The 27,791-nt window shown below is 49.5% G+C and overlaps 1 protein-coding gene across 1 annotated transcript; it reads right to left on the bottom strand.

The window, feature by feature from the left end:
• Positions 1 to 25,420, bottom strand: LOC125626860 (myosin light chain 4). Its single transcript, XM_048830377.2, has 7 exons — positions 25,202 to 25,420; positions 14,915 to 14,942; positions 11,364 to 11,513; positions 5,771 to 5,944; positions 5,280 to 5,357; positions 2,197 to 2,241; positions 1 to 285 (listed from the first exon to the last, which is right to left on the bottom strand). Exons 1-6 carry the CDS (start codon positions 25,322 to 25,324, stop codon positions 2,213 to 2,215), a joined length of 582 nt encoding a protein of 193 aa, XP_048686334.1. The 5' UTR covers positions 25,325 to 25,420; the 3' UTR covers positions 1 to 285; positions 2,197 to 2,212.
• Between the last annotated feature and the right edge of the window lie 2,371 nt (positions 25,421 to 27,791).

Raw genomic sequence — 27,791 nt, 5'->3', positions numbered from 1 at the left:
TGACGTTCAAGATGTGGGTGAAATTTAATGGGTCAAACGATGCAGGGAGAAAAAAAATCAAAAGAATAAATTAAGATTAAAAATGGAAGGGCAGACGTGTCCTTTTATATACAGAGGTGATTGCACACAATAGTGTAGGGTTGGTACATTGTGGCTATGAGGACTCTTTGTTGTGGCTCATGTAAGATACAGCTGTGGACTCAGGACATTTTAGGAAGGAAGGGACATGGGTCAAGAATTCTTGCTGTTGGCAATGCTTAGTTGGATGGAAACATTTCAGAAAACCTGGAAGGCAAAACACAGAGCATTTTAATGTAATGACAATGGATGATGATAATAATGTCTGTGAAATAATAGAACCAACACTCAGATGGAGCCAAAATATTAATAGCAATGCTTTCAAGACATGACAAATTGTATTCCATTAACCTAGTTGTGTTTGGAGTTAAATGTCCCCCTGCAGGGTTTGCCACCTAAACATTGCAGCATTGAGCTAGTGCATGAGAATGCAAGAGAAAATTATTCGAAACTGCGGGGGACATTGTTGACCTAGGAATCAGACTCCTGTGGGCAAGTTTTTGCCTTTTTTTTTTTTTTTTTAATCTATCTTCTGTTGTTTCAAGTAACATTTAATGACTGGAAATGACTGGAGCGGAAAGAAGTATTTCTATCTCGTTAGAATTTGTTCATTGTGTGTATTCGACAGCACTGAGTGCAGCCTCTGTGCGTAAGGGTCTCCGCAAAGCAGCAGGGGGGGCACATTTAAGAACGCAAGGCACTGATCTAGTGAAACCAGAAAAATCAATAGGGGGGATTGAGGGGCAGCCGCAGCCTCTAACATTACTTTCAATTCTTTTTTTTTTTTTTACACTGACTAGATTTCAAGTTGATAATATCCCACTCTGGGAAGTGACTCTTGCTGGTCTGTTTTCCTTGCGCAAACTGAGTGAAATGCAAAATAAACCACATAAATGGTGAATTTTGCATATTTTCAGTTTTAATAAGGGGTTTTTGGTAATACAGGTATGGAATTTTTTTTTAAACAAATGACAGCCCTGGTTCTGGTTTAAAGCACTAGTCACCTGATTAGACCATTATTTACCTGTATTAGAAAGAAGGGCAGCTGAAGGAACAAGACCAGTTGGCAGGGCCTCTCACCCTAGACTGTATTTCACCTAGTGTTCCCCAGCTCTACCTGTTGCTCTTAAGCGCTTTGATGCTTCTGTAGAACAGTCCCTCTGGGGGTTTTGTGTATTTAAAAAATTTGAACCATACTTTTAACATGTCAGCGTCCCTACAGTCATAGATTTTAAGGCTAAAAGGGACCACTATGATAATCTAATTCAGCCTCCTGCATAACAGGCCAAAGAGCCTCACCCAGTAATCTCTGTATCTAGCCCATAATGTCTGTTCAAGCGAGAACATATTTTTGGAAAGAGATCCAGTCTTGATTTCAAGATTTCAGGTGCTGGAGAATTCACCGCATCCCTAGGTGTTTGTTCCTATAGTTAATAATCACCTTCACAGTTAGAAATCTATGCCTTATTTCTAGTCTGAATTTGTCTAGCTTCAGTTTCCAACCACTGGATTTCAGTTTGCCTTTTAGTGCTAGATTAAAGAGCTATCTACTATTAGAAACAACCTTATATCCATATTTGGAGACCATAATCAAATCAGCTCTTAACTGGCCTACAGTTACCTGGGTTATCCTGTTTACTGCTTTTAAATACTGGGACAACATTAGCTTTTTCCCAGTCCTCTAGAACTTCCCCAATAATTCAAGATATGTTAAAAATCAACATTAAGAGTTCAGAGATCTGTTTGGCCAATTCTTTTAATACTTTTGGATATCATGTCCTGCAGATTTAAAGACACTCCCCCTTCTCCAGTTACTGATGGAATAGAAAGTATTTCATTATCACTATAAAATATGAACACATTATCCTGCTTATTTCCAAATACAGAACAGAAACATTTATTGAATACTTCTGCCTTTTCCACATCAAAATTGACAGCCATAGGGCTCATGCTGCTAGAAATCTTTTTTAAAATAACACAATTCTGAATGTAGCTCATCAGTATGCACGTCGAGTTTTTTTTTTTTTTGGTATCTCGATGGTATTTCATTGCAAGGTCACCAGACTGGGTTAGTTCAAACATTTTACGGTAAACAAGGAAAGATCAAGACAAACTCACCCTGAAGAGTCTTGTTTCAACCAGACATGATGTGCTTGACAAAAGCTGAGCAGGAAACAACAAGAAAGGCATTAAAAAATCCACCCAAACCAGAATGCGAGCCCTTGCCCTCTGGTGCAAACAGCACGTCACAGCAGTTCCCAGCCCTTTTGGGTAACTCCACCAGTTAACCAGAGCTGGGGACAAATTTCCCATCGAGCTCGGGGTGAAATTTCCAAGCGCTAGGCACCTCCCACACCCACAGTTGAGGAGAGCTGCTCAAAACCACTCAGCTCTCAGGAGTTCCCACTGTGCCACTTACAGCCAGATTCTCAAAAGACTTCAGCACCCGGCATGCAGTCAACATGCTGAACACTCTTGAAAACCTTGCCCTGATTGTAGGTCTTTTGCAAATTCCACTCTCAGAGATCAGCAGCACCATTTAATACCAATCACCTTTCATTTAATGGAGTGCAAGTCAGTCCTCTGAGGGACTTGGGCTGCTGTAGAACAATCAAGCTACCTGGTGGGTGTAACAAGGTGGCCACCTTCAGAGCGCCCCCTTGTGGCACAGGGTGGCTCTGCAGCATCCTTGCCTCAGTTTCCCTCTCCTCAAGGTTCCTGAGTAATTTAATAAAGGCTGTCTTCTATCCGCTTTACATGGGCTCGTTTAGTGTCATAAACAGTTCCAGAATAAAGTCCTCGAAGTCCAAATCAAGAGTTCATATATTTTAAGGTCTATATAAATATTGTTTCCCACTTTTCATCAAGCCACTCCCAGTATTTGCCACCTGGAACCTTCCCTGCCACTCCCAGCACTACCTAGCTAGAGTCTTTTCCCCCCTGGTGTCTCAGGGTCTCCTACAGGAGCCTTCAAACTCCCTATTGCCCACTCATTCCCAGTTCCACACCTTCCCTGCCTGGATTCTCTCCCAGACCTCCTCCTTATCTACCCCAGAGAGAGGCCTGATTGGATCACATGACCCCCTAGTTACATGACTTGCTTCATTTTCCCCACCTGTGGAGGACAGTAGGTTGTGTCACAGGAAGGGCTGAGACCCTTCTCCCTTTAAAGGGCCAGCCACCCTATAACGGTGGGTTAGAGTACCCACATGTTGGTGAAAGGCAGGCATTGTAATGGTGCACCGGAGCCTAGTACAGAGGTTCATCATTAAAGTGATCCGTGAAAGGAAAGAGGATTAGGCCCCAGTCCTGCAAACGTGTTTAACTTCACACATGCTGAAGTCAAGACTACCAGAAACAAAAGGCTAGAGTACCGGTGCAGGGGCACCCATCTGTGTTTAAGAGTCATGGTTCAACACGTTCCTATGTTCTATGTGGTTCCTTGGGATTATGTACACTGAGAAATCTCCCACAAGCTTCCAGGCTTTCCAGCTCCCCCAGAAGTATGGGACTCCTTGGGATTTAGGGGCCCACAGTAACTGTATCACACTCACACTAGCCCTGTCCACAAGGCTCTAACCCAGGGTGAAGTGGCCATTGTGAGCCGAGTTTGGACAGCAGCTTGAAATCTCATCCCAGCTTCCAGGTTTGGATTTTCACAGAGATCAGAAAAGGGATTTGAAAAACGGGGGAAATGATTTGACTTGCACTTTGGCAGCCATCCCTTAACAGGTCCATTTAGTTCTCATCAGAAATGCCAGATGCATGGTCCGATCACGGCTGGAGCTGCGGGCCCTTGAATCCAGGTCGATACTAGAAACATTTCCTGATATAATTACGTCAGTTAGGAGTGTGGGGTTTTTTTTACAACATTTCTATACTGCCAAAAGCCCTAGCATAGACAAAGTTATACTGACACGGGCTTTTTGCTAGTATAGCTTATTTCATTCAGGGAACTGGTATAAGCTACACCAGCAAAGAGCACTGTTTTGCTGGTTTCAGAGGAACAGCCGTGTTAGTCTGTATTCGCAAAAAGAAAAGGAGTACTTGTGGCACCTTAGAGACTAACCAATTTATTTGAGCATGAGCTTTCGTGAGCTACAGCTCACTTCATCAGATGTTTACCGTGGAAACTGCAGCAGACTTTATATACACACAGAGAATATGAAACAATACCTCCTCCCACCCCACTGTCCTGCTGGTAATAGCTTATCTAAAGTGATCAACAGGTGGGCCATTTCCAGCACAAATCCAGGTTTTCTCACCCTCCAACCCCCCCACACAAATTCACTCTCCTGCTGGTGCTAGCCCATCCAAAGTGACAACTCTTTACATAATCAAGTCGGGCTATTTCCTGCATAGATCAAGGTTTTCTCACATCCCCCCCACCCCCATACACACACAAACTCACTCTCCTGCTGGTAATAGCTCATCTAAACTGACCACTCTCCAAGTTTAAATCCAAGTTAAACCAGAACATCTGGGGGGGGGGGGTAGGAAAAAACAAGAAGAAACAGGCTACCTTGCATAATGACTTAGCCACTCCCAGTCTCTATTTAAGCCTAAATTAATAGTATCCAATTTGCAAATGAATTCCAATTCAGCAGTTTCTCGCTGGAGTCTGGATTTGAAGTTTTTTTGTTTTAAGATAGCGACCTTCATGTCTGTGATTGCGTGACCAGTAACCTAGTCTCCACTAGGCAGGTTTGCGGTTCTGCCTGTACTAGTTCTACTGGCAAACCTTTTCTAGGTTCTAGACAAGGGGTCAGTCTAGAGGAGCATTGCGGAGCATCCCTTTCCCTGCTACAGAAATTGCTCTTGGGGCATTTTGATTGGAAAGCCTGGGAGATCTTGCCCTGCACTTTGAGGTCATATGACACAGCACCAGTGAACTATTGAACACACAGGTACTTCACCTCTGTCCCACACCAAACCACTGTCAGAGTGGGGGCTAGAACTGCCCTCACTCCCCTGCCTTTGCATATGTGACCACTAGGTACATTGCATCCTGGGAACATTTTGTTGGAAATCTCTGGTACATTCTCCCGATTTCAAATTAGTTGAGTAGGATGGGTGTCAGATGGGTTTTCCCCACTCACTGACCCCCAGTTTCTCTTTCCGTGTGGTCAGAAGATACATTTAGCCTCTCAGAGCAGACTGAAATGGCTGGGGTAACCACAAAAGGAATCTTCTCTGCCTACCTTCATAGTTGATGCAGCCGTTGGCATCTTCCTGTCCTGTCATCAATTGCTCCACTTCACTTTCGTTCAGCTTCTCGCCTAGGAGTAGAAGCAGAAGGACAGGTTGGTTAGGATGAGGACTCTGGCACTGCCCCCACCTGGGGCTCATGCTGCTGTGGATTATGTGTCCCGTGGCTACTCCCTGAGAGACATCCAAAGCCTCCCAGATGTCAGGTTAACATCTGGGAGAGGATTTGTCTCTTGGCTAGTTGCTGTATCAAAGGTTGATTAACAGAGCAGACATGAGCCAAGGGGCTACGTATTTGGAACCACTAGAGGAATCCGGAGAAGAGGAGAAAGGAATAAGTGGGCATTATACCTGAGCTAGGCCCCACCCTCAGGACTTCATCCCGAACTGCACAGCCTGGACCTCTGCCACCTGGAACAGACCCTGCCACCCCAAGCTTCACCATTACAGGTCAACCATGTCTAGCTTTGTCTCCAGCCCATACCCAGCGTGGCAAGCACATGGCGCAGTTCTGCACCCATGACTGTGCCATTCCCCTCCTTGTCAAAGACACGCAGGCCTTCCACAAAGTCCTCAAAGGTTCCCTGGTCCTTGGAGCGGGAGATGTGCTGCAGCATTGGGAGGAAGGTCTCGAAGTCGAGCATCTTTGTGTTCATTTCTGATGGAGAAGACAATGGAGGTGGCATTAAGTAAATAGTCTGTGGCACCTTTTATACCAAAGCACTTTACCAGCTATATATATACACACATACAAATAAACACACACACACACACACACACAGCAATCACTTTGCCCATCACTCAAAGGCAGCCACCTTTGAGGTAGAACCAGGCAGCTCTTTAACCATATACGTGGGAAGGAAGTGGAGAAGAATCCTGTGTCCAAACTGAAACTATGGAAGCAAATTGATGGAAGTAGACTGGTAATTAAACACATTAGAATTTGGTTGGGAAAACAGACTTGCCACCTTCTCTTGTGGGAATTGCCATGCACAATTTAATAGCCCCAGATGGGCAGGACTTGGGCTTTAACTCTTATTCAAAAAAGCCCACCACCCGCAAACCCAGGGGTGGGCAAACTACGGCCCGTGGGCCGGATCTGGCCTGTCAGGGCTTTGGATCTGGCCTGAGGGATTGCCCCCCGTGGCACTGCAGGCCCCGCGCTGCTCTTAGAAGCGGCCGGCACCACATCCCTGCTGCTGGGGAGAGTGGGGGGGAAGAGGGCTCTATACGTTGCCCTTGCCTCCAGACACCGCCTCCCGCAGCTCCCATTGGCCATGAACGGGGAACCGTGGGCAATGGGAGCTTCGGGGCAGGTACCTGGAGGCACGGCAAGGGCAGTGTGCGGAGCCCTGTGCTCCCCCCCAAAGGGGCTGCGCAGGGATGTGGTGCCGACCGCTTCCCAGAGCGGCGCTGCATGGGGGCAGGGATGGCAGGCAGGGAGCCTGCCCTAGCCCCGGTGCACACCACTGCCACCCCAGAGCAGCTTGAGGTAAGCAGCGCCGGGCCGGAGCCCAAACCCCTCTGCACCCTGCACCCCAACTCCCTGCCCTAAGCCCCCTGCCTGAACCTCGCACACCAACTCCCTGCCCTGAGCCCCCTGCTGCACCCGGCACCCCTCCTGCACTCCAACTTCCTGCCCTGAACCCCTGCTGCACCCTGCACCCCCGTACACCCCAACCCCCTGCCCTGAGCCCCTTACCACACCCTGCACCCCTCCTGCACCCCAATCCCCTGCCCTGAGCCCCCTGCCGCACCCCACACCCCTCCTGCACCCCAACTCCCTGCCCTGAGCCCCGTTGCACCCTGCACCCCTCCTGCACCAAACCCCTTCCCTGAGCCCTCTCATACACCCCGTACCCCTCCTCTGCACCAATCCCTTGCCCTGAGCCTGTTCCTGCACACCGCACCCCCTCCCACACCGCACACTCCCTCCTGCACCCCAACCCCTGCCCTGGCCCTGCATACAATTTCCCCACCCAGATGTGGCCCTCAGCCCAAAAAGTTTGCCCACCCCTGAGTTAACCCGTTGGTTCCACACTGACCCAGCAGATGAACGTGGGTGATACTGCTTCGGCACCCAGGGTTGTCCTTGGAGTTTCTCCATTCAAGCACTGACCACACCTCCCCACTTCCTTAGCTTGTGAGGGCTGATAAGTGCGAGGGGGTATGGTGGCACAGAAGTCAGGGGATATGGTGGCACGGATGAGGGGATATGGTGGCACGGAAGTCAGATTTAAACTGTCCTAACTATTCAACATTGAAGCCATTCTAAATTCCTTCATCAATGATCTATCCGAATCTGCTATGCATATCCCCTATAGCCTCTGCTATTACGGCCATGGGCTCTGAGCTCCGACTTCCCTTTGCATGTTACCAAGGCAGGGTGATGATGGGGTTTCTTTCACCTGCATCTTCATTCTCGTCCCCTTATGAATCCATCCCTTCTCCCACATCCTCCCTCACAGCACTGAGAGAGCTGCGCAGCGCTCAGTGAAGGAGGGAAACCTGCCCTACTGGTGTAACTCTCTCTCTTCCCAGCCAAGAGGAGGTGTGAAAGAACAGAATATGCTGCATATTCCCTCACCCCGCTCTGAGGTGGACGGTCATGCAGAGACTGGAGCCTTTTAGATTAAACTCTTTAGTCCCATTGACAAAGGCTTTTTTATTTGCCAAAACCCAGGGTCCAGGGACTTCGGAGGGAGTTGGGTTAGATTCGTGAGGCCGAGTAGAACCCAGCAGCTGGTTTCCCTTTGCCCTGCAACATGTGAGTCATGTACACCGTGCAACATGGTATAAACGGCTACTAAATCCAGGCAGTGGAGAATCAGGCCCCAGCTCACTGCTCTGGCTCTGCAGGGCTAACAGAAAGGACAGCTTGTCTGTGTCAGTCAAGCCTGGAGAAGTGACTCAGGAAACACAGTGAGTCAGTCTGCCAGGTCCAAAGGGGCTGTTTTTATGCAGTTACTTCTCTGATCATGGCCGGGTTTAAAAAAAAAGTCGTTTCTAGGCACAGAGGAAAGTCTGGGATATAATCACCCATCTCAGCGTCTTCGATTGAGCGCTGCCAACTCTCGCTATTTTTACGTGGGGGTTTCATCAAAGCCCCAGCTTCTGGAATCAGGAGACTGCATGAGAAGCTCAGCTTTCATTAAAAAAGAAAAAAAAAAAGGATATTTCTAGTCCTCGTCGTCATGGAGAGCAGCTTGAAAAGGTGACTCTCGTGCACCGTAAGGGCTCAGAAATAGAAGGCAAATAAAAAAGCACTCCCCTATTTTTTATTAGAAATGTCATGAATTTTGGGGGCCTGACTCGTGTTTTATGAATGCTCAGGGTTGGTCACAGTGGAGATCAGCTGGGCTGCCTTTGCTAACAGCTTCGAGATTTGAATTTAAGGACAGAATGTTCCCAGCAGAGAGCTCTGGAATTCACTTCCCTTGTCGGTTTGTCAGCATCCCTGTTTTTGCCATCAGGGCATTATACACGGCTCATTACTTTGCTCCGGCTTTCTCCTCGGGGGAAAGGCTGCCTACAGGGGTTGGGGGAATTATTTTGATACTCCTTTGTTAAATTGGTTTTTGGGTATTGCTCAGGCACCCAGACAGTTTCCCATTCAGCAGGTTCTTATTAAGCAAAAAGTAAAATCAAGGAGCCACCTCCCCAGCTGGTGTGAATCCACATAGCTCCCTGAAGTCAATGAAGCTACACCGATTTACACCTGCTGAGGATCTGGCCCAAGAACAATGGAATCAAGGATGAGCCGCCCATGAGGGTAGTGTCCTCTGAGCCAGATCAAGGGTGATATTTGATGGGGGGAGGGGAGGAATTATCCAGGCATGAAGAGTCTCTGAGTCATTTTCTTTAAATTATGAAACTGCCAGAGCTCATTGGTTCTTCTCTCCGGGGGGCTAATTCCACCATGACTCTCCTGTTATGTTACTGGCTACATTTCCCCTTCAGGCCTCCAGGAGGGATCAGAGATGGTCTGTCGACTAAAGCCCTCCTAAGGGCATCGGTGGGGAGATAGCAGCTGCAGAATGGGAGAGTTTTATTCTGGCCCCAGAGACGGTGAGCACCGGCTCTGGAAGAGGGGGTGGGGTGGAGGGTCAAGAAGCAGAGCATTGAAAACATGAGGGACATGGAGCCTGGGTGAGTAAGATGAGGGGCCTCAGGCGCATACTGACCCAGTAGCTCTTGGTGACTCGTGAACTGCAACTAAATGAGCAATGAAAGATTTTGCAGCTGGGGGAGACTGGCTCTGACCTTCCTCGCCTATCGTCCCTGTTTGTCCATGCTCCTGATGCCACAGGGTAGAAATGGGAGGAAGGACTATAACCCATCCCCCCAAATCCAGCAGTGAGGCCAAAGCCCGGCATGTTCCCTGCTCCCTGGGACCTGCCTGGAAGCCCCTCTTGGCCAGCCTGTCTCGTCTCCAGAATGGGTTGCTGGGGGTCCCAAGTAGGAAGCTGCGTGGATCTCCATTCCATCTCCTGCTGCCCCAAAGTATATTCTGCCCTAAAGAGGAGATGGCAATGGAACACCTTGCTCAAGGGGTTTAGGAGCATAGCGCTGTTGCTCTCTTGACAGCCCTAGGGCGGCAGAATCAATTGCACCCTAAGGTGCCTTCAGCAGTCTGGGTAGGGTAGCCAATCCTCCAGGATTCTCCTGGAATCTCCAGGAATTCAAGATTAATCTCTAATTAGAGATTATGTCATGTGATGGAACCTCCAAGGAATAAGTCCAACCAAAATTGGCAACCCTAAGTCTGGGCCTTCAGACACACTCAAGTGTATTATTACATGGGCAGAGTCCACGCACCACAGTGAGCCAGAGATCAGGACTGGGACCTTGGGTGGGACTTTCTGTTGCAGACACAATTGTCTCAGAGGTACAGACGCCTTGTGAATAGAAACTCACTTCCTCTCTGCCCCACTCCCCTGCCCCGATCCTCTTTTCTTCCCTGCTCCTTGTCACTTCATCTATAGAGTGAACTGTGTGCTGGTGAAAGGTGTTAGACTGAAGGCCCGAGTGACCAAAGTCTCCAATCTGTCTACAAAACAATTCAGCACAAGCTTCCCTACCCTGCTGCCCTCCACCTCCGGCCTGCAGGAACTGCATATAAAGGTAGAGCTGGGCAAAAATTTTTGTGAGAAACCTTTTATTTTTTGCCAGAATATGCAAACTCAGGTTGATTTAGGGTGACCGGATGTCCCGATTTTATAGGAACAGTCCGGATTTTTTGGGTCTTTTTTCTTATATAGGCTCCTATTACCCCCCACCTCCTGTCCCGATTTTTCACATTTGCTGTCTGGTCACTCTAGGTTGACCAATACATTTCACCAATACAACCCTTCTGCTGTGTTTCAGTCCCTTTTGTGTTTACTTTCTGCAAACATTTGTGCAATCAGATTTCACTGGCATGGATGCTCAACAGGGTTGTGGTCCTTGACAAGGTCTCATACGTGCTACAACAATATAGTGATCATGATAAGAATACTCACAGAGAGTGAATTTTAAGCTCATGTGAATAAACGCATAGGTAAAGCTCATTTTAAATTTGCTCTGCACGAGCGTTTGCACTGGAAACCTAATGATAAAAGTGACTTTTGTACAATCAATGAACTGAACAGTACCAGATGATTTACACAACCAACTGCAGCTGGAATTATGAATGGCAAGTCACAGAGTAAACAAAATTTGCAAGAAAATGTTGTCCAATAAAGAATAACTTAGAGAAAAATTACAATTTGCTCCCGGATGTTTTGGTAATGGAAGAAGTGAAGTTAGATAACTAAGTTATGAATTATTCGCTCAGCTCTGGCATGGTGGCGAATGGGTATAAATGCCTAAATCAAGAGCAAGAGATGTGTATGGGTATAGATAGATACACAGATGTGTATGGGTATAAATAGGTACACAGATAGGTAGGTAGATATAGATATGCCAGTTCATTTCCATAGAACACTGCACAGCCATAAGATGGGAATAAAGCTGAAGGTCTATCTCCTACATAGTCTACCTTGCAGCTATTAACAAATTAATGCAATGTCTCTCCCCCTTGGCCCGGTTTCTCTTACCTTCTGGTTTGGGCTTGCCCAGCACCTTCAGGACTTCAGCATTGGTTGGGTTCTGCCCAAGAGCCCTCAGGACATCACCACACTGACTGTAGGTGATCTTCATCTCCCCGGTTGGGGTCCTGTCAAACAGCATGAAGGCCTCCTTAAACTCTGCAGAAAGGAAGGAAGAGAATCAGCGGTCATCTTCCTATAATGCCCTCGCATCCTCCTGGTGAGAGGCTGAGCCCTAAAACTGGTCCTGTCACTACTGGATAGGGAGGGTGGGGTTTTGAATGTTGCCTTTTGGGATTTTCAACAGGGATAAAGTTTAACCAGTTCCTCCAGTGAAACCCCTCCAAGACAGAAGCTCCTCCCCTTGGGCAAGAAGAGCATCCTCAAGCACAACCGCATTTCCACGATCTTCCTCCTTGACTCAGCCTTCCCTGGGGCTTCCATGGCCCATAACCTCCACTCAGAACTCCCCGTCTCATCCCACCTCTCTGCCTGAGGCCATTTTAGCAACTTTCCCCATGTACTCCACCATTCCAGCTCCTCCCCTGCTGAAACCCTCCTCCTGGTCTGCATCTTCTCGCGCCTTGGTTTCTACAACTCTCTTCTCTATGACCTCACCAGCTCTCCTTGTCCCCACAGGTTGCAGAATGCTGCTGCCTGACGTCCCTCACATACAAAGAAGGGTGGGCCACGTTCTCCGCGTCCTCACAGATCCTGCCCATGGCTGAGCCCTGGGCATTGTGGGCTACAGGACTGCCCTTTCCAGGTTCTCTATAACAAACTCCCATCAGCCTAGAACCTGGCACCTCCTTTTACCTTGGGGGATGGGGCCTAAATCTGGAAAGATCAGGATCTGCTTCCTCCTATACATAATATTCTTCAGCCTCCTGGCCTGCTGTAATATTCTCTCTCTACCTCGTAAGTCCGCCAAGTGAGCAATAACAGTCCTGCACGCATCCGGCCCGGGCTTCTGCCTCCGGTTTGTTTCCCTGTAGGCTCTCTTCACGACGATGGGGTCCCCGGGTGCATCTAGCCGCAGAACGCTGGGCAGCCATTTCTCCAGGAACGCTATCAAGTCTCTCCCCTCCTCTTTCTCTGGTAACCCAAGAACCCTCAGCGTGCAGGCCTGGGCCTGGCTCTCCAGTTGCTCCACGCGGGTGCCGAGGTGGCTGGTTTCTCGGGCCAAGTGTTCCAAGGCCTGGGTGCACTGTTGGGTTTTCACCTTCTGCTTTTTGACCGAGGAATCAGTCTGAGCGGCTGCCTGGGCCAGGCTGGTGACTTGCCCTTCCAGCACATCCATCCGAGTATTGAGAGCCACGATTTTACCATCAAAGGCTGTCACGATCTCTCGGTTCTTGTCTGTTTTCTTCTTGATTTCGAGCAATAACGCTCTCAAGGAGGCATCGCCGCTGTTTCTGCTGCCATGTGGGATCAGATGCTCAGGGTCTCCATGTGGTGACTGAGGCATAGAGGCCCAAGACGTGGTGTCCTTGGTTTGGTCAAAATCCTTAGGCAGGATTTTTGGTTTGCTTGATTTATTACTTGGCATCTTCACACCAACTGCAGTTCTTTGCCTTGCTTAGGATCTGAACTATAAATGCCCATGGCTTGGTTCTGTCAGCCTAGAAGCCCCTGCCAAACTGTGTGTCAATCCCTGGCAATCCAAATCCTGCACACGTATGAGCTTGATGCTGTTTCTTGATACCATCCACCTTTCCTTTCCTACGTGGTGTGGGGGAGGCAACCCTGGAGCTGCTGCCTCTGGGTGTGACATCACAATAGCTAATTCTCTGCCAGTGGTTTTGAGCTGCACTGGCTTTGTGCATATGAGTGAGAGAGTGATGTCACCCTTTAGTGGCTGGGCCCACAGAGAATATATAAGGGATCTGCTACTAGTGTCAGCTAAGGGCGTTCTCCTTTAGCTCCTGCCGCCAGCACTTGTCTATTGGGAACAGAAGGAGAAGAGTTCTAGTCCTGTCTCCCCAAGATGAGTGTATGATTAATTTAGAAATTGTGTCTTGGATTCATTGTGGTTTGTACCCTCTCTGTGGGCCTCTACAGGGAAAATAATGGCAAACATCTGGTCAGGTTGGATTCCATCCAGAAGAGAACAAGAGAGCGTTGGTACCAGAAGCACATTAGAAGACTGTAAGGCGGTGCATTCCACTATCTCAGTATTGGTGAAACCCACTCTCCGTGGTATTGGTACTTGCTTACTTATTTTTTTACTGTCTTTTTTTTTTTTTTTTTTTTGCATCACAGGGACCATTTGTAGGGCTCAGCCTGAGACCTGATCTTCTTACAGTATTTCCACCAGCCTGAATTTGAACCCAGATCTTGGCTGTATCCAGAGGGGTTAATAAAGCCCATCAGAAGTGTAACAATAACCACAGCCCACCCCTATCACCATGGGGACATCTCTCTATGTGGCTGGGATCTGCTTGTTCAGAGGGAATCCCTGATTTCAAGCCAAGGCTGCATCTTTCAGCATGAACCGAAAATGCTTTTCCTTTGCTAGTACCCACTTGCTTCCCCTCCATTTTTGGTGGCACCCCCATCAACAGAACAGAGCAGGGAACTGGGTTCCATATATTCCTTCTGCTGCTTTAGGAGTTGGCATCCTTACTGAATCCCTGGCCTGGCTCCCAATCATCTTTCTCTCTTGCTTCTATTTATATCTCTGCTCCTGTCTCCATCCCTGCCCACCTCCCCTTGCTCTGCTCAAGCCTCTCTTCTAAGTGCTCCATAGGGCTCGCCCCGTCCCATCCTCTGGTAGGAGGCGTTGGCATGCGCCTCGCCACCTGTAGCGCCGTGTGTGTTGTTCGGGTTACTGCGAGGTACCAGCTTGTGTATTCAATCAATGACTTTGCTTTCTGATTTGATATGCACCTTCTGGCCACTATAAATGGCATGAACCAATGCCTGGATGGAGTGTAATCTAGTGATTAGAGCAGAGGTCTCCAACCTGGGGAGTGGAAGGAATGTTCGGGGTGGCATGTCGGCACCTGGGCCAGCCCCCCCAGGGGGTGAGGAGGGCTCACCACCCAGCCCTGCTCAGCCCCCAGCTCCGCTCCAGCCCTGGTTCCCGGCCCCAGCCCTAGTCTTGCCCCCAGCCTTGGCCTCTGTCCATGGCTCTGTTCCAGCCCCAGACCCTCCCCCAGCTGCGGCCCCAGCCTTGGCTCCCTTACTCCCATCTGCACCCCCATCCCTGGAGCTGTCTCCCGGGGGGGAGGGAGGGGCACAGATAGGGATGAGACTGTGAAAAGTTTGGGGACCACTGGGTTACAGCATGGAGAGCTGGGAATCAGGACTCCTGGGTTCCATTTCTAGCTTTGGGGTCGGGAAGTGGCTTAATGAGAAGGACTAGGAGTCAAGGCTGCTCTTCTAGTCTCCAATCTGCAAGGCAGTGTCATCCAGTGGCGAGTTGACACTTGAGTTGGGCCCCTGAAATTGAGGCCACTCAAAGGGCTAAGAGTCAGGCTTACTGGGCTCTATCCTCCCAACCAGTGGCAATGCGGCAAAGGCAGCAACAGCTGGTTTGAAAAATGCCAGGCACTTACCTTCAATCTGGTCAGCACTGAAGTCAATCTAAAGGAAAAGAAAACAGAGCAGAGCCTTTAGAGCCCAATTCCTGCCCTCTGTGCTGGGATACAGCTGCATGAATGTCACAGCCAGGGCCAGCCACAGGCACTAGCCACACACCCCGCGCCGTGGAGCAGAGCAGTAACTCGGCAAAACAAACCAGTCCCTCCCCCCGCCCCCCAGCAGCAGGAAGAACTCATCCTCTGAGCCCCATTTCCCTGCCTGGTGACAGGACCTGAGAAGCACCCTGTAACATGCTTGGGGCGCCATCCTGGCCAGAAGAAGTCGAGGGCTCTTCGGCACAGCAGCAGGTGAGAGTGGGAGGCAGGACATCATAGTCCCATCTAATCAAACCATTGAATTACTCCTGTATGCAGGTGTATGAGTCAGGGTTGGCAGGTGGCCAGATCTGCTTCTTGTTATTCTTTCAAAATGTCCTGGAAATGTTTCACTGGGCAGAGCAAGATCAGTGCCAGGGCTACCCCATTGGGGGCTGAAAGCAGGAATATTTTGCCCCCCGAACACATACTAATAATTAACAGGGGGGCCCCTGGAGTTGCTCGGGGCCCTAAGTAATTGCTTACTCTGCTTATGCCTAGCTCCAGCTCTGAGCGAGATCACTGGTATGCAGGAAACTGACCCCTGCTGCCTAGCTAGAGTGGGGCTTAATCATGCTATGTCCTAGATAAACCCAGAGGCCTTTTCTGCTCCTTCAGGGATGTGGGAAAGTAAAACACCGTCTCCTGCTGTAATTCTCATGTGAGGTACCTGGTTTATCAGGGTAAACCAGGTGTAATCTGCTACTGGGACCACGGGGCCCAGCCTGGGCACAAATCTCACTACATTGAAACCATCTGTCCAAAACACAATCAAATTCCTCTCCCCAGTGTTCGTTAAATCTGGCACTGCTGGCACCTAGGAACTGGCAAACCAGAGGGTCAGGCTTCTTCTGTGAGAAACCACAGCAGCCAATTGTGGGGAGTCAGAGACCTACATTTTCTAAAGTGACAAGTAAGAGCCTTTGGCTGCTTTCATCTTTGGGGTGCCCAACTGGAGACACCTGAAAGGGGCCCGCTTTTTCAGAAAGTGCAGAGCACGTGTCCTCCAAAAATCAAGCCTCTTTAAAGCATCTCGAGTTGGGCCCCTGAAATTGAGGCCACTCAAAATCATCAGTCCCTTTTGAAAATGTAAGCCAAGGAATTTTTCAAACAAACGTATGAAGATCAGTAGCTACAGTGCTGCCAACGCTTGTGATTTTATAAGAAGTCTTGTGGGAGCTGGTGTTTTCCTTAAAGCCCCAGCTCCTGGAAACACGTGGGCATAGGACAATCTCAGCTTTTATGAAGAAAGGGTGCATTTCTAGCCATCGTGATTGTGGGGAAAAGTCAGAAAATGTGACCTCAGTGTTGCCTTAAGGTCCCCAAATCAGAAAACAAAGAAAAAGACTCTCCTTTTTTATTTTACTTAAATCTCATGATCTTTATGTAAATCTAATTATTTCTGAGGGGGCCTGGCTCAGGATTTTTAAATGGTTGGGAATGGCAATACTAAAGCCACAAGACAGAACATCCAGGAACAGGATGCTGTGCCTGTCCCTCAGGGCAGACCTCCAGAGACCCAGAATCTGTGTACTGTCTGCCAAATTGTTTTGACCAAGAGATTTTTGTATATTACAATACAGTAGCCAGGTTGGGTAATGGGCGAAGGGGAGGCTTTAAAAATTCCTGAGGGCTATTCCTGGTTCTGACCTTGACTTGCTGGGTGACCTTGGGCAAGGCACTTCCCCACTCTGTGTGTCTGCTTCCCCCATCTGTAAAATGCGGATAATAATACCCACAGCCCAGGCTTAAGCAGTTGCAGCCAGAGTTCAGAAGTGACCACAGATTTTGACTTCTTCAGTTGCTGGGTGACCAGCAGGAAATGTGATTTTCATAACAGCTCAGCGGAGTGGGTGGATGTTGGGTGCTGAGCTCTTTTGAAACTCTGGCCCTATGGGTCTCATTTCCAGAGGTGCTAAGGTCCAGCAGCTCCCACTAAAGTCACACCAGGGATTTGGACCCAATAATGTAAACAATATTTGGAAGTCTGTATAGGATCAAACTCAGCCCTGGCACAAACTGGGGCAGCTCCCACTGACCTCAATGGGAATTGTATCAGATTACACCATGGCTGAATTTGGCCTGCGGAATTGAACTCATAAAGGGGATGTTAGCTTGCTGGTGTGCTGTAAGCCACTGACCTGACCTTTCACAGACGAAGTGAGCTGTAGCTCACGAAAGCTTATGCTCAAATAAATTGGTTAGTCTCTAAGGTGCCACAAGTCCTCCTGTTCTTCTACAGACTGCGTTTTCCCCCAGCTCAGATGTGCAATGGTTATTTTGCAGGGGAGTGATTTTACCCCTTCCCCAGCTCACAACTTGGGTACAAAAAGGGAGTGAAAAAGCTTTAAAACTTTTAAGGCCTGATTCTCTGTTGCCCTGCACCTCATCTCGTCCCAGAGACCAGTGCAGAGCAGGCGTAAAATGCCACAATCTCACTTAACGCCCACTTCGCATTGGTTCAAAGAAAGCATGACATAGCTCAAGATAGCAGAGTCTCTGTCCCTTGGAAGGGAAGGGCCCCTGTCTAGCGGCTGATCCTGTACAACAGTATTTACCAGGGCACGTCCACTGAATACATGTCGCTGCTTGGGTCCCAAGAACCTAGGCAGTGCGGTGCGTTCAGGCATAGCCCGCTGCTGAGCTGTTAAGCTCTTTCTAATAAATATTTTATTTTCATAACCCAACAGGCTCAGTCCATCTCAATTAAATCTTTACTAGAGGCGCCCAGTGGGACTCAGTATTTTCACTGGCATCCTTAACAGGCAAACAGCTGGGTTTCTAAAGCCATGAGCAATGGTCAGCCAGCGAGGGTGCTCCATTCCATTCCAGCCATCCATTTGGTTGAAAATCCAGTTTTCCACCCAATAAAAAAAAAAAAAAAGTTTCCATGGAAAGTTTCCGACCAGCCCTAGTCCAAAGCATGTATCCTAGGGCCGCCTCCCCAGGGAAGCTGGTGGTTTACAAACGCTTGCTGTCCTTTCATGAGTATTATCTGAGGTCTAGTGGACTGAGTCCCGGGCTGAGTGAGAGGGAAGTCGGGATTCTATGTCCTGGTCTCTCACGACTCTGTGTAACCTTGGGCATTTCCGCTCTCTCTGCCTCCATGTCTCAGTCTGTAAAAGGGGGATCGTGATGGTTTACCAGTTTTGTGAAGTGTGCTGAGATCTGCGGATGACACATGCTAGTTAGTGCAAGGGATTACCTAGACACTAGTGCAAGGAAGCAGCAGTGCGCTAATGCACATACTGGTGTCCCATGAGCCATGACGCGTTCCTTCATGTCGGCTGATTGACAGCACTGGCCCTGCAATTCTGCACAACCAGTTCCCATCACTAAGGCCTAGGTGCCAATTTCTCTTTCCTGGTTTGCCTTTTCTCCCCTTCTCTAGTTTTAACCTTCAGTGTTTTCTCGCTTTTCCATTTACCTCTCATCCCACCGTTCTCTCTCTCCTTCCCCAAGCTGGAGGATGGTGGGAAGAGGCTGGCATGCAGAACCTTTTCGGCCTGCATGTTTGGCGGGCAAGCAGTTGACAGCACCTTTGCCTGGTATCACCCTGGAAATGCCAGTGAGTCACCACCCCTGCCACCAAGGGGGAATCGATGCACAGGAATGTAGGGTTGCCAAACTGGATCAGACCCCTGCTCCCTCTAGTCCAGCAATGGCCAGAACCAACTGCTTTAGAGGAAGACATAAGGAACCCACCTTGGACAGTTATGGCATAATCTGCCCATAGGTGAAGTTCCTTCCCAAATCCAGGCAGGCAGAGGTCGGCTCATGCTCTGAAGCAGGAAGCTTTAAAAAAACCCCAAACAATCTGATGTAACTGTGGATGCTCTTGTGAGCCATAGCAATGCCTATTTCTTTTCTGAATCCTACTGAACTCCTGCCCTCAATAATATCATGTGGCAACGAGTTCCACAGGTTAGCAGAGTGCTGTTTAAGGGAAAGTACCTCCTTTACTCAGGTTGGAGTACTCATCTCACCTCCCCACCCAAAGGTTCCCAAGGCGATGGCACCAGTTGCAAACTGGTGGCTACGTATTTAACCACAATGAGCAAGAATGTTTGTCCCTTTGGAAGAGGTGGAGCCGCAGTAATGAGCCTCATTCGGTCAACAAGGACCCAGAGGCAGTAGCAAATTCTGGGCGAGATCAGCGGGGTCTGGGAGTTTGCAGGCAGCAGGGGGGCTGGCTGTGCTGACCCTCTTTGGAGAAAGGATGTTATTCCAAGGCTCAGTCCTAAAGTCAGGGGGTCAACTGGTTAAATTGTCTCCATACCGAGCATGCTATTATTAACCCTCTGACTACACCACTGGCTTAGAAATGTAACTGTATCCAGAAGAGCCACGGAAAAAGTGACCTCCCCTCGGAGAACAACGGAGAGAGGAGACTGAATAGAAGATGTTCTCATCCAGGAAATTGACTCAGGATGAGACGCTGCAGGCGCCGAAATACTTTAGGACTGAGACAGCTGGCAGCAGAAAATCTGTTTCATGCTGTCGGGACAGCTGGACAGAACCCCCTCAAGGCTGTGCAGCCATGGCCATCTCACCAAATCCAAATGCCGGCCTATATTCTAGCGAGGACCAGGTTAAGTCATTGGGTACTACCCCTCCACTCCTGGAATTACATCAGAATCTCAGCGTTCATTTGAGGGGGAAAAATAGTTTCCAGCTTTTATGGTTGCAAAGGGAAGCTGGAAACAGTGGCTCGGATGTAGCCACTGCATTGACATCTGCCTGAGTTTGCAGAGTGCCTGGAACAATAGTTCAGAAAGGGGGGAGCTGCCTTATGCATCTCATTGGGGTGTAATTCCAAGACCCACTCACTGCTCTGGGGGATCCTACCAATGCCACCCCAGTGAGGACTCTACGTGAGGCAGAAGGCCAGCCCATCCACTTGTAATGATGCACGCCAGCAGCTGGATTAAGTGTACTGGCCATGCCTCAGTTGCATGAGAAGGGGGGAATCCATCCATTCCTGCACCAGGGCTGTGTCCAGCATGCTGGAGGGGTGCCCCAAACATCACCTCAACTGCAACAGCCCTGTTGAACATCTGGGATAGACTGTCCTGGCTATGCCCACTCATGCTCAGGCCACACCGCCTAGCAGGGAGGAACCCTGTTCTAGGAGGGCTACGGGACTTTATGGCTGCTTTGCATTGCACCAGCGTAAAGAGGACACAGGGCATCACAGCTCATCCACAGGGCTCTATTCCTGCACTCCGCTTCTTCTCACTGGCGCAGCGCTGGCTGGGAACCCTTGGGGGAATTGCCCAAAGGGGGAGCTGAGCAGGGGCAGGTTCTGAGGAGCAGCCTCTTCTTTGGGCATTACACTCAGGTGCTGCACGAGGCTGGGGTTTATAGCAGGGGCGATGTGGGGAGCAGCTGGATTTTGCTGCTAACACAAAAAGAAAAGGAGTACTTGTGGCACCTTAGAGACTAACCAATTTATTTGAGCATGAGCTTTCGTGAGCCACAGCTCACTTCATCAGATGTGTACCGTGGAAACTGCTAACACAGGAGTCAGCAACCTGCTTTGTGTGAGCATGGAACACTCGTCCTTCTGCAAAAAGTGCCATGGGTTCATCACAGGCCACATGTGTCAGGACCCGGCTCTCATCCTCCTCCAAATTGTCCCCCCAGCACCGTACTGGGGTATTGGTTCACTCTGGGCTAAGGGGGAAGAGCGCCACCTCCTGGATCACCAGCATCTCTGCAGCACCTCCTGTTGCTCAGAGGCCTCCCACCCAAGTACCAATCCAGGCTCACTCTGTTTTAGCCCCGATTCAGGAAAACCCTTAACTTTACTCATGTGCCTAAGTCCCACTGACTTCAGTGGGATTTAAGCATGTGTTAAGGTAATGCACCTGCGTAAGTGCAGTGCTAACTAGGGAGGCTTTCCTGAATCAGGGCCGTTGTTTGTTAGATTTGCAGTATAAAGTGCTCATATGTTCCTGTGCACCCGAGAGCCAGATTGCAAGAGTACTCTGTGGTGACATCTTTCCAAGTGACCAAAGAGCCACCCTCAGCGGAAGGAGAAGATGACAAGTTTGTAGTTCCAGTTTTAGCTTGAGGTTGATTCCACTATGGCCCAACAGAGAGGGGTGAAGATTTCCCATTGCAAACACTTCAGCATATCAAGGCTGTACACCACATCAGCCCCTGACCCCGCTGGTTACTAGGGAAATGTAGGGCATAATAATTTGAACTGCAGCTGAGAGTAAAACGTGTACATCTACACACAGGAGGGAAAAATCCCAAAACAACTCCCGCTCTGGTCATGGGCTGCCTTTTCCACACTGGCCTGTGATCACTGAAACATTGGAGGATTGGGCCAAAAGAAATCTGATGAGGTTCAATAAGGATAAGTGCAGGGTCCTGCACTTAGGATGGAAGAATCCAATGCACCGCTACAGACTAGGGACCGAATGGCTCGGCAGCAGTTCTGCAGAAAAGGACCTAGGGGTGACAGTGGACGAGAAGCTGGATATGAGTCAGCAGTGTGCCCTTGTTGCCAAGAAGGCCAATGGCATTTTGGGATGTATAAGTAGGGGCATAGCGAGCAGATCGAGGGACGTGATCGTTCCCCTCTATTCGACATTGGTGAGGCCTCATCTGGAGTACTGTGTCCAGTTTTGGGCCCCACACTACAAGAAGGATGTGGATAAATTGGAGAGAGTCCAGCGGAGGGAAACAAAAATGATTAGGGGTCTAGAACACATGACTTATGAGGAGAGGCTGAGGGAGCAGGGATTGTTTAGCCTGCAGAAGAGAAGAATGAGGGGGGATTTGATAGCTGCTTTCAACTACCTGAAAGGGGGTTCCAAAGAGGATGGCTCTAGACTGTTCTCAATGGTAGCAGATGACAGAACGAGGAGTAATGGTCTCAAGTTGCAGTGGGGGAGGTTTAGATTGGATATTAGGAAAAACTTTTTCACTTAGAGGGTGGTGAAACACTGGAATGCGTTACCTAGGGAGGTGGTAGAATCTCCTTCCTTAGAGGTTTTTAAGGTCAGGCTTGACAAAGCCCTGGCTGGGATGATTTAACTGGGAATTGGTCCTGCTTCAAGCAGGGGGTTGGACTAGATGACCTTCAGGGGTCCCTTCCAACCCTGATATTCTATGATTCTGTGATTCTAAGCCTCTTGCTCACACTGAACTGTACCTTCAGGTGAAGTTTGATGCAAGGAACAGGAGTTGCTACACCAACCTAGTCTGAGCTCCATTTTCCTGAAGTGTCTAAATACCAGATGTTTCAAAGGAAGGTGTAAAAGCCTACAATGCACCCAACTATGCAGTGGTATCCCAGGGGGGGAAATTTCTTTCTGATCAGTTTATGGCCCTGAAGCTTAAGGACTGAGAACTCCTATAGCCTATTCTGTTTTATGTCACAGGGCCTGATCCAGCACCATTGCAGTCAATGGGAATTTGACTTCAATGGGAGCAGGATTGGGCCCACTGGAGGTACAAGTCATGTTCATGTAATGCGTTTTGGCTCTGACCAAGCTATTTGCCTCAAGAAATATCCTGTGGTAGTGAGTTCCACAGGTTAATTATGCAAAGGGCTTCACTTGATCCATTTTAAATTCTTTGCCTTTTTATTCAGCCTGGCCCCGTGAGTGCAAGATGCTGACCACAGCCCTTTTCATCCAGGGAGGCAGAAAAGTGTTTCACAGAGGAAAGTGAGCTCCGGTTTTCTGCCCTGCCTGATGAAGCCTCCCTGGCTTAATCTCTGTTACTCAGAAAAACCTGCCTGCTGCTTCTTAAAAAACAAAATCCAGAAGCACTTATTCTAGTTGAACATTTTCTAAAAATGTCTTAAAAGCGACAGGCAGGCTGCAATCCATAATTTTTCCAAACATTTTTGGCACATTCCTCCCTTCCTCCTAAGATTCTTACGCCCATTTACATTAGGGTAACTTATCGATTATGCAACAGTTTGTGGCTCATCTTCAGTCAGAGGGAGGCACACGGAATAAAGAGATCTGCTGCACTCCCAAAGCAAACGGGTCATTGCATGTGCAAAACTAGGCATCTCGGTGTGCAACATGGGCAACTGAGTGTGCAGATAGATACCTAGTGCACATGTAGCTGCAGGTGCAAAGCACTTTTGTGCATGCAAACGGGGTCCTTGCACTTGCAGACAGGTACTTGTACATTGGAACAGTGTATGCAGGTAAGCCGTTTTGCACATACCAATGCACATTTTGCACATACCAATGCACATTTTGCTCAAAAGCCTGGCCACAAGCATATTTTGCAAGTGGAGCTTAGAGCCCAGATCCTGCATTGCATTCCAGTGACACTCAGTGCAAATCTGCAACAGTGGACTCCAGGGGTGCAGTTGGTTAGCACACAGGCCCTATAAAGCTGTGCTAGGTGGAGTAATGCTGAGGTTATGAGTTCACGTCTCATCTAGAGCACCATCACATTCCTCTGATCCTGGGACTGGCTCAGATCCAGCTGTAAATTAGTTTCAGGGCTGATCTAATTTATGTCAGGCTGCCCATTGCCCCACAGAGCTCTTCTAGCAGCAGGGGACACCCCTTTTACCCTTTATTTTGGAGACTGGGAGTTGGAGTTGCTAGAGTGGCCATATAATGCTAGAGGATTCCCAGGCACGGGAACTCTTCAGGGAGCAGGATCCACTGGCTTTCCAGATGTTTTGAGCGATGTGACCTCTCTCAAGCAGCCAGCTACTGGGCCAGGATCCAGCCCTAGGTGTCTGCAGTTGAAAACAGTTGCCCCATTGGGAATTCTAAAGGGCAGCACCTCCAAATAGTGCAGTTGTTTATCATAAATCACCAGAACCCCTTTGGTCTGGGAATCAGGGATGGAAACCCTGGTACAGGTCCCATGTGAATTCCCGGTTCTGGCAGGACTGGGAGAGAATGGCCAATGGGAATAATGTAGGTGCTAGGAGAATAGGCAGTAGAGTAGGGGATCTGTGTTTCCTGCCCTGGCTGACGCTGGGAAGTCCCTTAGTGGCTGAAGGGAAACACACAGAGGTTGGGCATTACCTGCAGTTCAGCGCCCTGAAAGTCATGGCAGGTGTGTGCCTTATAGGAGTTAGTGGGAAAGCCAGCGCTCTGACAGTCTGGAAAGGGGCAACTACAGAGAGGACAGCACTGTGCACACAGACCCGAACACAACTGATTTGAAACTCCTAGACTCCTTCCTGCCCCAATTTCAAATCCCTCCGGGGTCAGTTCAGACCTTCCTCCCTACTCCATAGCAAGATTGAGTCCTGTTGTGTGAGAGTCCTTCGGATCAGATGATAAAAAAGTAGATCCTGCATGAGAGTGGGGGCTTGACTGTATGTCCTTGCCTGACGTTGCCTCTCCAGCCTGTTGTGTACAAGTTGCTCGTCTGATTGCCATGTTCTGCCCCAGAGGTGGCTGCATCTTTACTCCGTGTGTGTGTGTGTGTGTGTAATCTGCAAAGTGCTTTGGGAAGATCACATGGAGTTTTAAGACTAAAAATCCCAAGCTGTTTTAAAACTCCAAAAGAATGGCTAGGGTTGAATTTTGGGTCAGTTATGTTTCTATACCTCTCCTTGTCAATAAGAAGATGCAGAAGAAGCAACCTGTTTGCCTGGGGTGGAGGGGAGAGACACTCACAAGAGAACTGCTGCAGTAAAGCAGGGATGGAATGAAAGGAATGTTTCCCCCCCACACCTGCTTGCTCCCTCCCTCCTCTCCAGACTCAGCAACAAAACAGAACAGTGAGCTCCAGGGGCTAGCAAGAGAAAAGGAGCCCATTAACTTTGATGGCAGTTCCGGGTGTTAAGCACCTCTCAGGATTTGTCCACTAGTTATTTAGGGATTCCCCCCCTACAGGGCTGAATGGGGGGATACTATCCCCATGGGAAGATTTTAGGGGAGGAATCCATTCCATTGGTACAAGGCATTTGCTCCCCAGAAACAACCTTAAGAACCAGGGATAAAGTGCATCCCTTCTCCAGCAAGACGGTTTAGGGAGTGGCAGGAGATTCCCATCCCCAACTCCCTGCACCAGCATGGACTCCAAACATTTCCCCCTCTAGTTCTGGCTACAAGGGAAGGCAGCGCGGCTGACATGATTCACATGGCACACTGGATTGCCAAGCACTTGGCAGGTCCCTGAGAGGAGGTGGGCAAGAGACTGGCTAATTTCCTTACTTACAGTTACACTCTTGGGATCGAAGGTGGGTTCCTTTGCTGGTTCTGGTGCCGGTGCTGGGGCTGCTGCTGGGGCAGGAGCAGGCTTGGCTGCCTCTTTCTTTGGTTCAGGTTTCTTGGGGGCCATGGTGCCGGGTTCTTTGCAAAGGAGCTGAGAAGGGTCTTCCCACCCCACCAGGCAACAGACTGAGGGACAAAAGGCAAAGTCTGCTCCTTCCCCTTATATACCCAGCCAGTGCTCATACCAGAGGGGCAGGCCAGCTGCAGGAGCAACTGCTACTTACTATAAAAGGAAGAAACTCCAAAGAGAGGGGCCCTGCTCAACAATTGCCCATTGTCATCAGCTCCCGGAGCACACGGAGAAGCCAGCAGCCATCACACCCCCATTGGAAGGGGGCACCTGGTTCTTTGGCTGGGGTGGATCAGGGCTGCCTCCTAAAAGATCATCAAAAAACAAAAATACAAATGGCAGGAAAATAGTAACAGGCCGGCTGATAAACCTGCCCCAGGGGGAAAGTGTCTTTTTATAGGCAAGCCTGTGAGTGCAAATACTGCAGATTCCTTTTAAGCCCAGGATTTGCTAGCTGCCACCTCGCCGCCGCTCGCTGGAATATTTGATCCCTGCCCCTCCGGTTCTGTCCTCTGGTGTTGAGCCTTTTAAATATCCCCTTGGCCCTGAAAGTTGTCTGCAGCCTTTCCCTGTCCTCTTCCTCTGCCCCTAGAGTCTGCTGGTCTGAGAGGGTTTTGCCCGAGCGGGGTTGGGGCAGAAGGATCTGGGCTTGCTGAGAAAGGTATCCTCATTTCTGTCACTTTGCAGGGTACTCAAAGTCAAATTTTCCACAATAAGCAAAATTTTAAACAGAGTGCTGGCCTGACCCTCTATGTTTTATTACAGTAGCACCTAGAGAGCCCGACTGAGATCAGGCGCTGTACATACATAGCGTGGAACAGTCCCTTCCCCAGACAGCTTACACGCCAAATAGACAAGGCAGACAAAAGGTGGGAGGGGAAACTGAGGCACAGAGCTGGGAGGTGACTTGCCCAAGGTTCCCCAGCAGGCCAGTGGGAGAGCCAGGAATGGAACCCATGTATGACATCCAGTGCAGTGCTTTATTTACGATGCCACGTTGCTGCTCTTGACCTGTGCTGTAAGCAGGCATTGTCCCCAAGCCACGAATAGAGCAGGGTCTGGCAGGGTGTAAGAGTTCCATGACTGGATTTTCCTGGTGGCACTCAGTTACAGGGCCCTGGTCAGTAGCGATGCGTGAGTGGGAGTACATCCACCAGTTACGCAGGCAGATGGGAATCTAACGACCATGAGTCCAAGTTGGTGTACTGTTATCTGGCACAGGGCTGGAAGAAAGGGGCCCAGCAGGGAAGCTAACGAGGCAGTGTGAGAAGGTAGTTAAGAGAAAATCCTCCCTCTAGTCCTGTCCCTTGGCATGTACGTTGCACCAGTTTAGATTCCTTTACAGTCCCTTGCCCCCACTGACCAGAGTGCACCACACAGCACCATTAACATCCCTTCCGCATCCCATGTGGCTCATCCCCCGTCCTCCCCTGTTAAAGTCGATAGAGTTTCACTGGATTTAAGTCAATGCAGAATGTGGCCCAGTGTCTTTCAGGCCCTGTCTGCTCAGGGCTGGCACCACCATGCTGGACACCTCTTTCCGGCCCTGGTTGTGGTCAGCACAACGCGGTGACTGTGGGCCTGGATTTGGTTTCAGTGTTCGTGCTGACTGGCCCCATGCTGCTATAAATCAGCCCTCTCCTACAAAGCTGGTGCTGTCTGCGTCAGGCATGGATGCAAAACTGGTGACAACTGTGTTTGGCTGTAATTGTCTCTGTGACCGGGGTGCTCTACTCACCACAGGACAGCGCCTCCTCCTGGCCATTCTGGGGATTAGCCCTTCCAGGCCAATGCGCCTTCCAGCAGGGACACTCGGTCGCTCTCTCGCTCCAGGAACCACAGTGTCCTCTTTGTGACTCGGCCCTTCAGCCAGGTCACTGTCACTTTCCTCTTCCGGGAGCGTGTATCAGAGTCCCGGCTTGTCCTCCCATTCACTGCCCCAGGTGCCGCTCCCGCAGTGGCAGGTAGGGGGAATCTGGGGTTCCGGCTCAGGGACCCTTTAAATAGGGTGACCAGATGTCCCCACGTTTTTTGGGACTTTTTCTTATATAGGCGCCTATTACTCCCCACCCCCTGTCCCAAATCTTCACAGTTGCTATCTGGTAACCCTACCTTTAAACAGCAGCCAAGGTCTGTTCTCTACACCTTGCTGCCTTTCCCTGAGCCTCTTTCTTACTGCCTGGCCCTCCCCACTCCTCCAGGTTTGCCAGCCTCTCAACTCCCTCCTCCCAGGGAGTAACCGTGGACTACTTGTCTCTGTAGCCCCCAAACACACCTCCCTTCTCCCAGGGAACAAACACAGCCAACTTCCCTGCACCCCACTCTGCTGCAGGTTTCTTGTCTTTATATAAGCCCTGCCTGTTCCTTCCCAGGTGAGCTTCCTTCCAATTAGTTTCCTCCAGCCTAAGTCTCCCGTTTGCAGCCAAATCCAGGCTGTCGATGGGACCCAGGAGAGGACACTTTT

Source organism: Caretta caretta, chromosome 27 (assembly GCF_965140235.1).
Source record: "Caretta caretta isolate rCarCar2 chromosome 27, rCarCar1.hap1, whole genome shotgun sequence".
Taxonomy (NCBI): Eukaryota; Metazoa; Chordata; order Testudines; family Cheloniidae; genus Caretta; species Caretta caretta.
The sequence above is the reverse complement of the archived record's forward strand: the minus strand, read 5'-3'. Positions and strand labels throughout refer to the sequence as shown.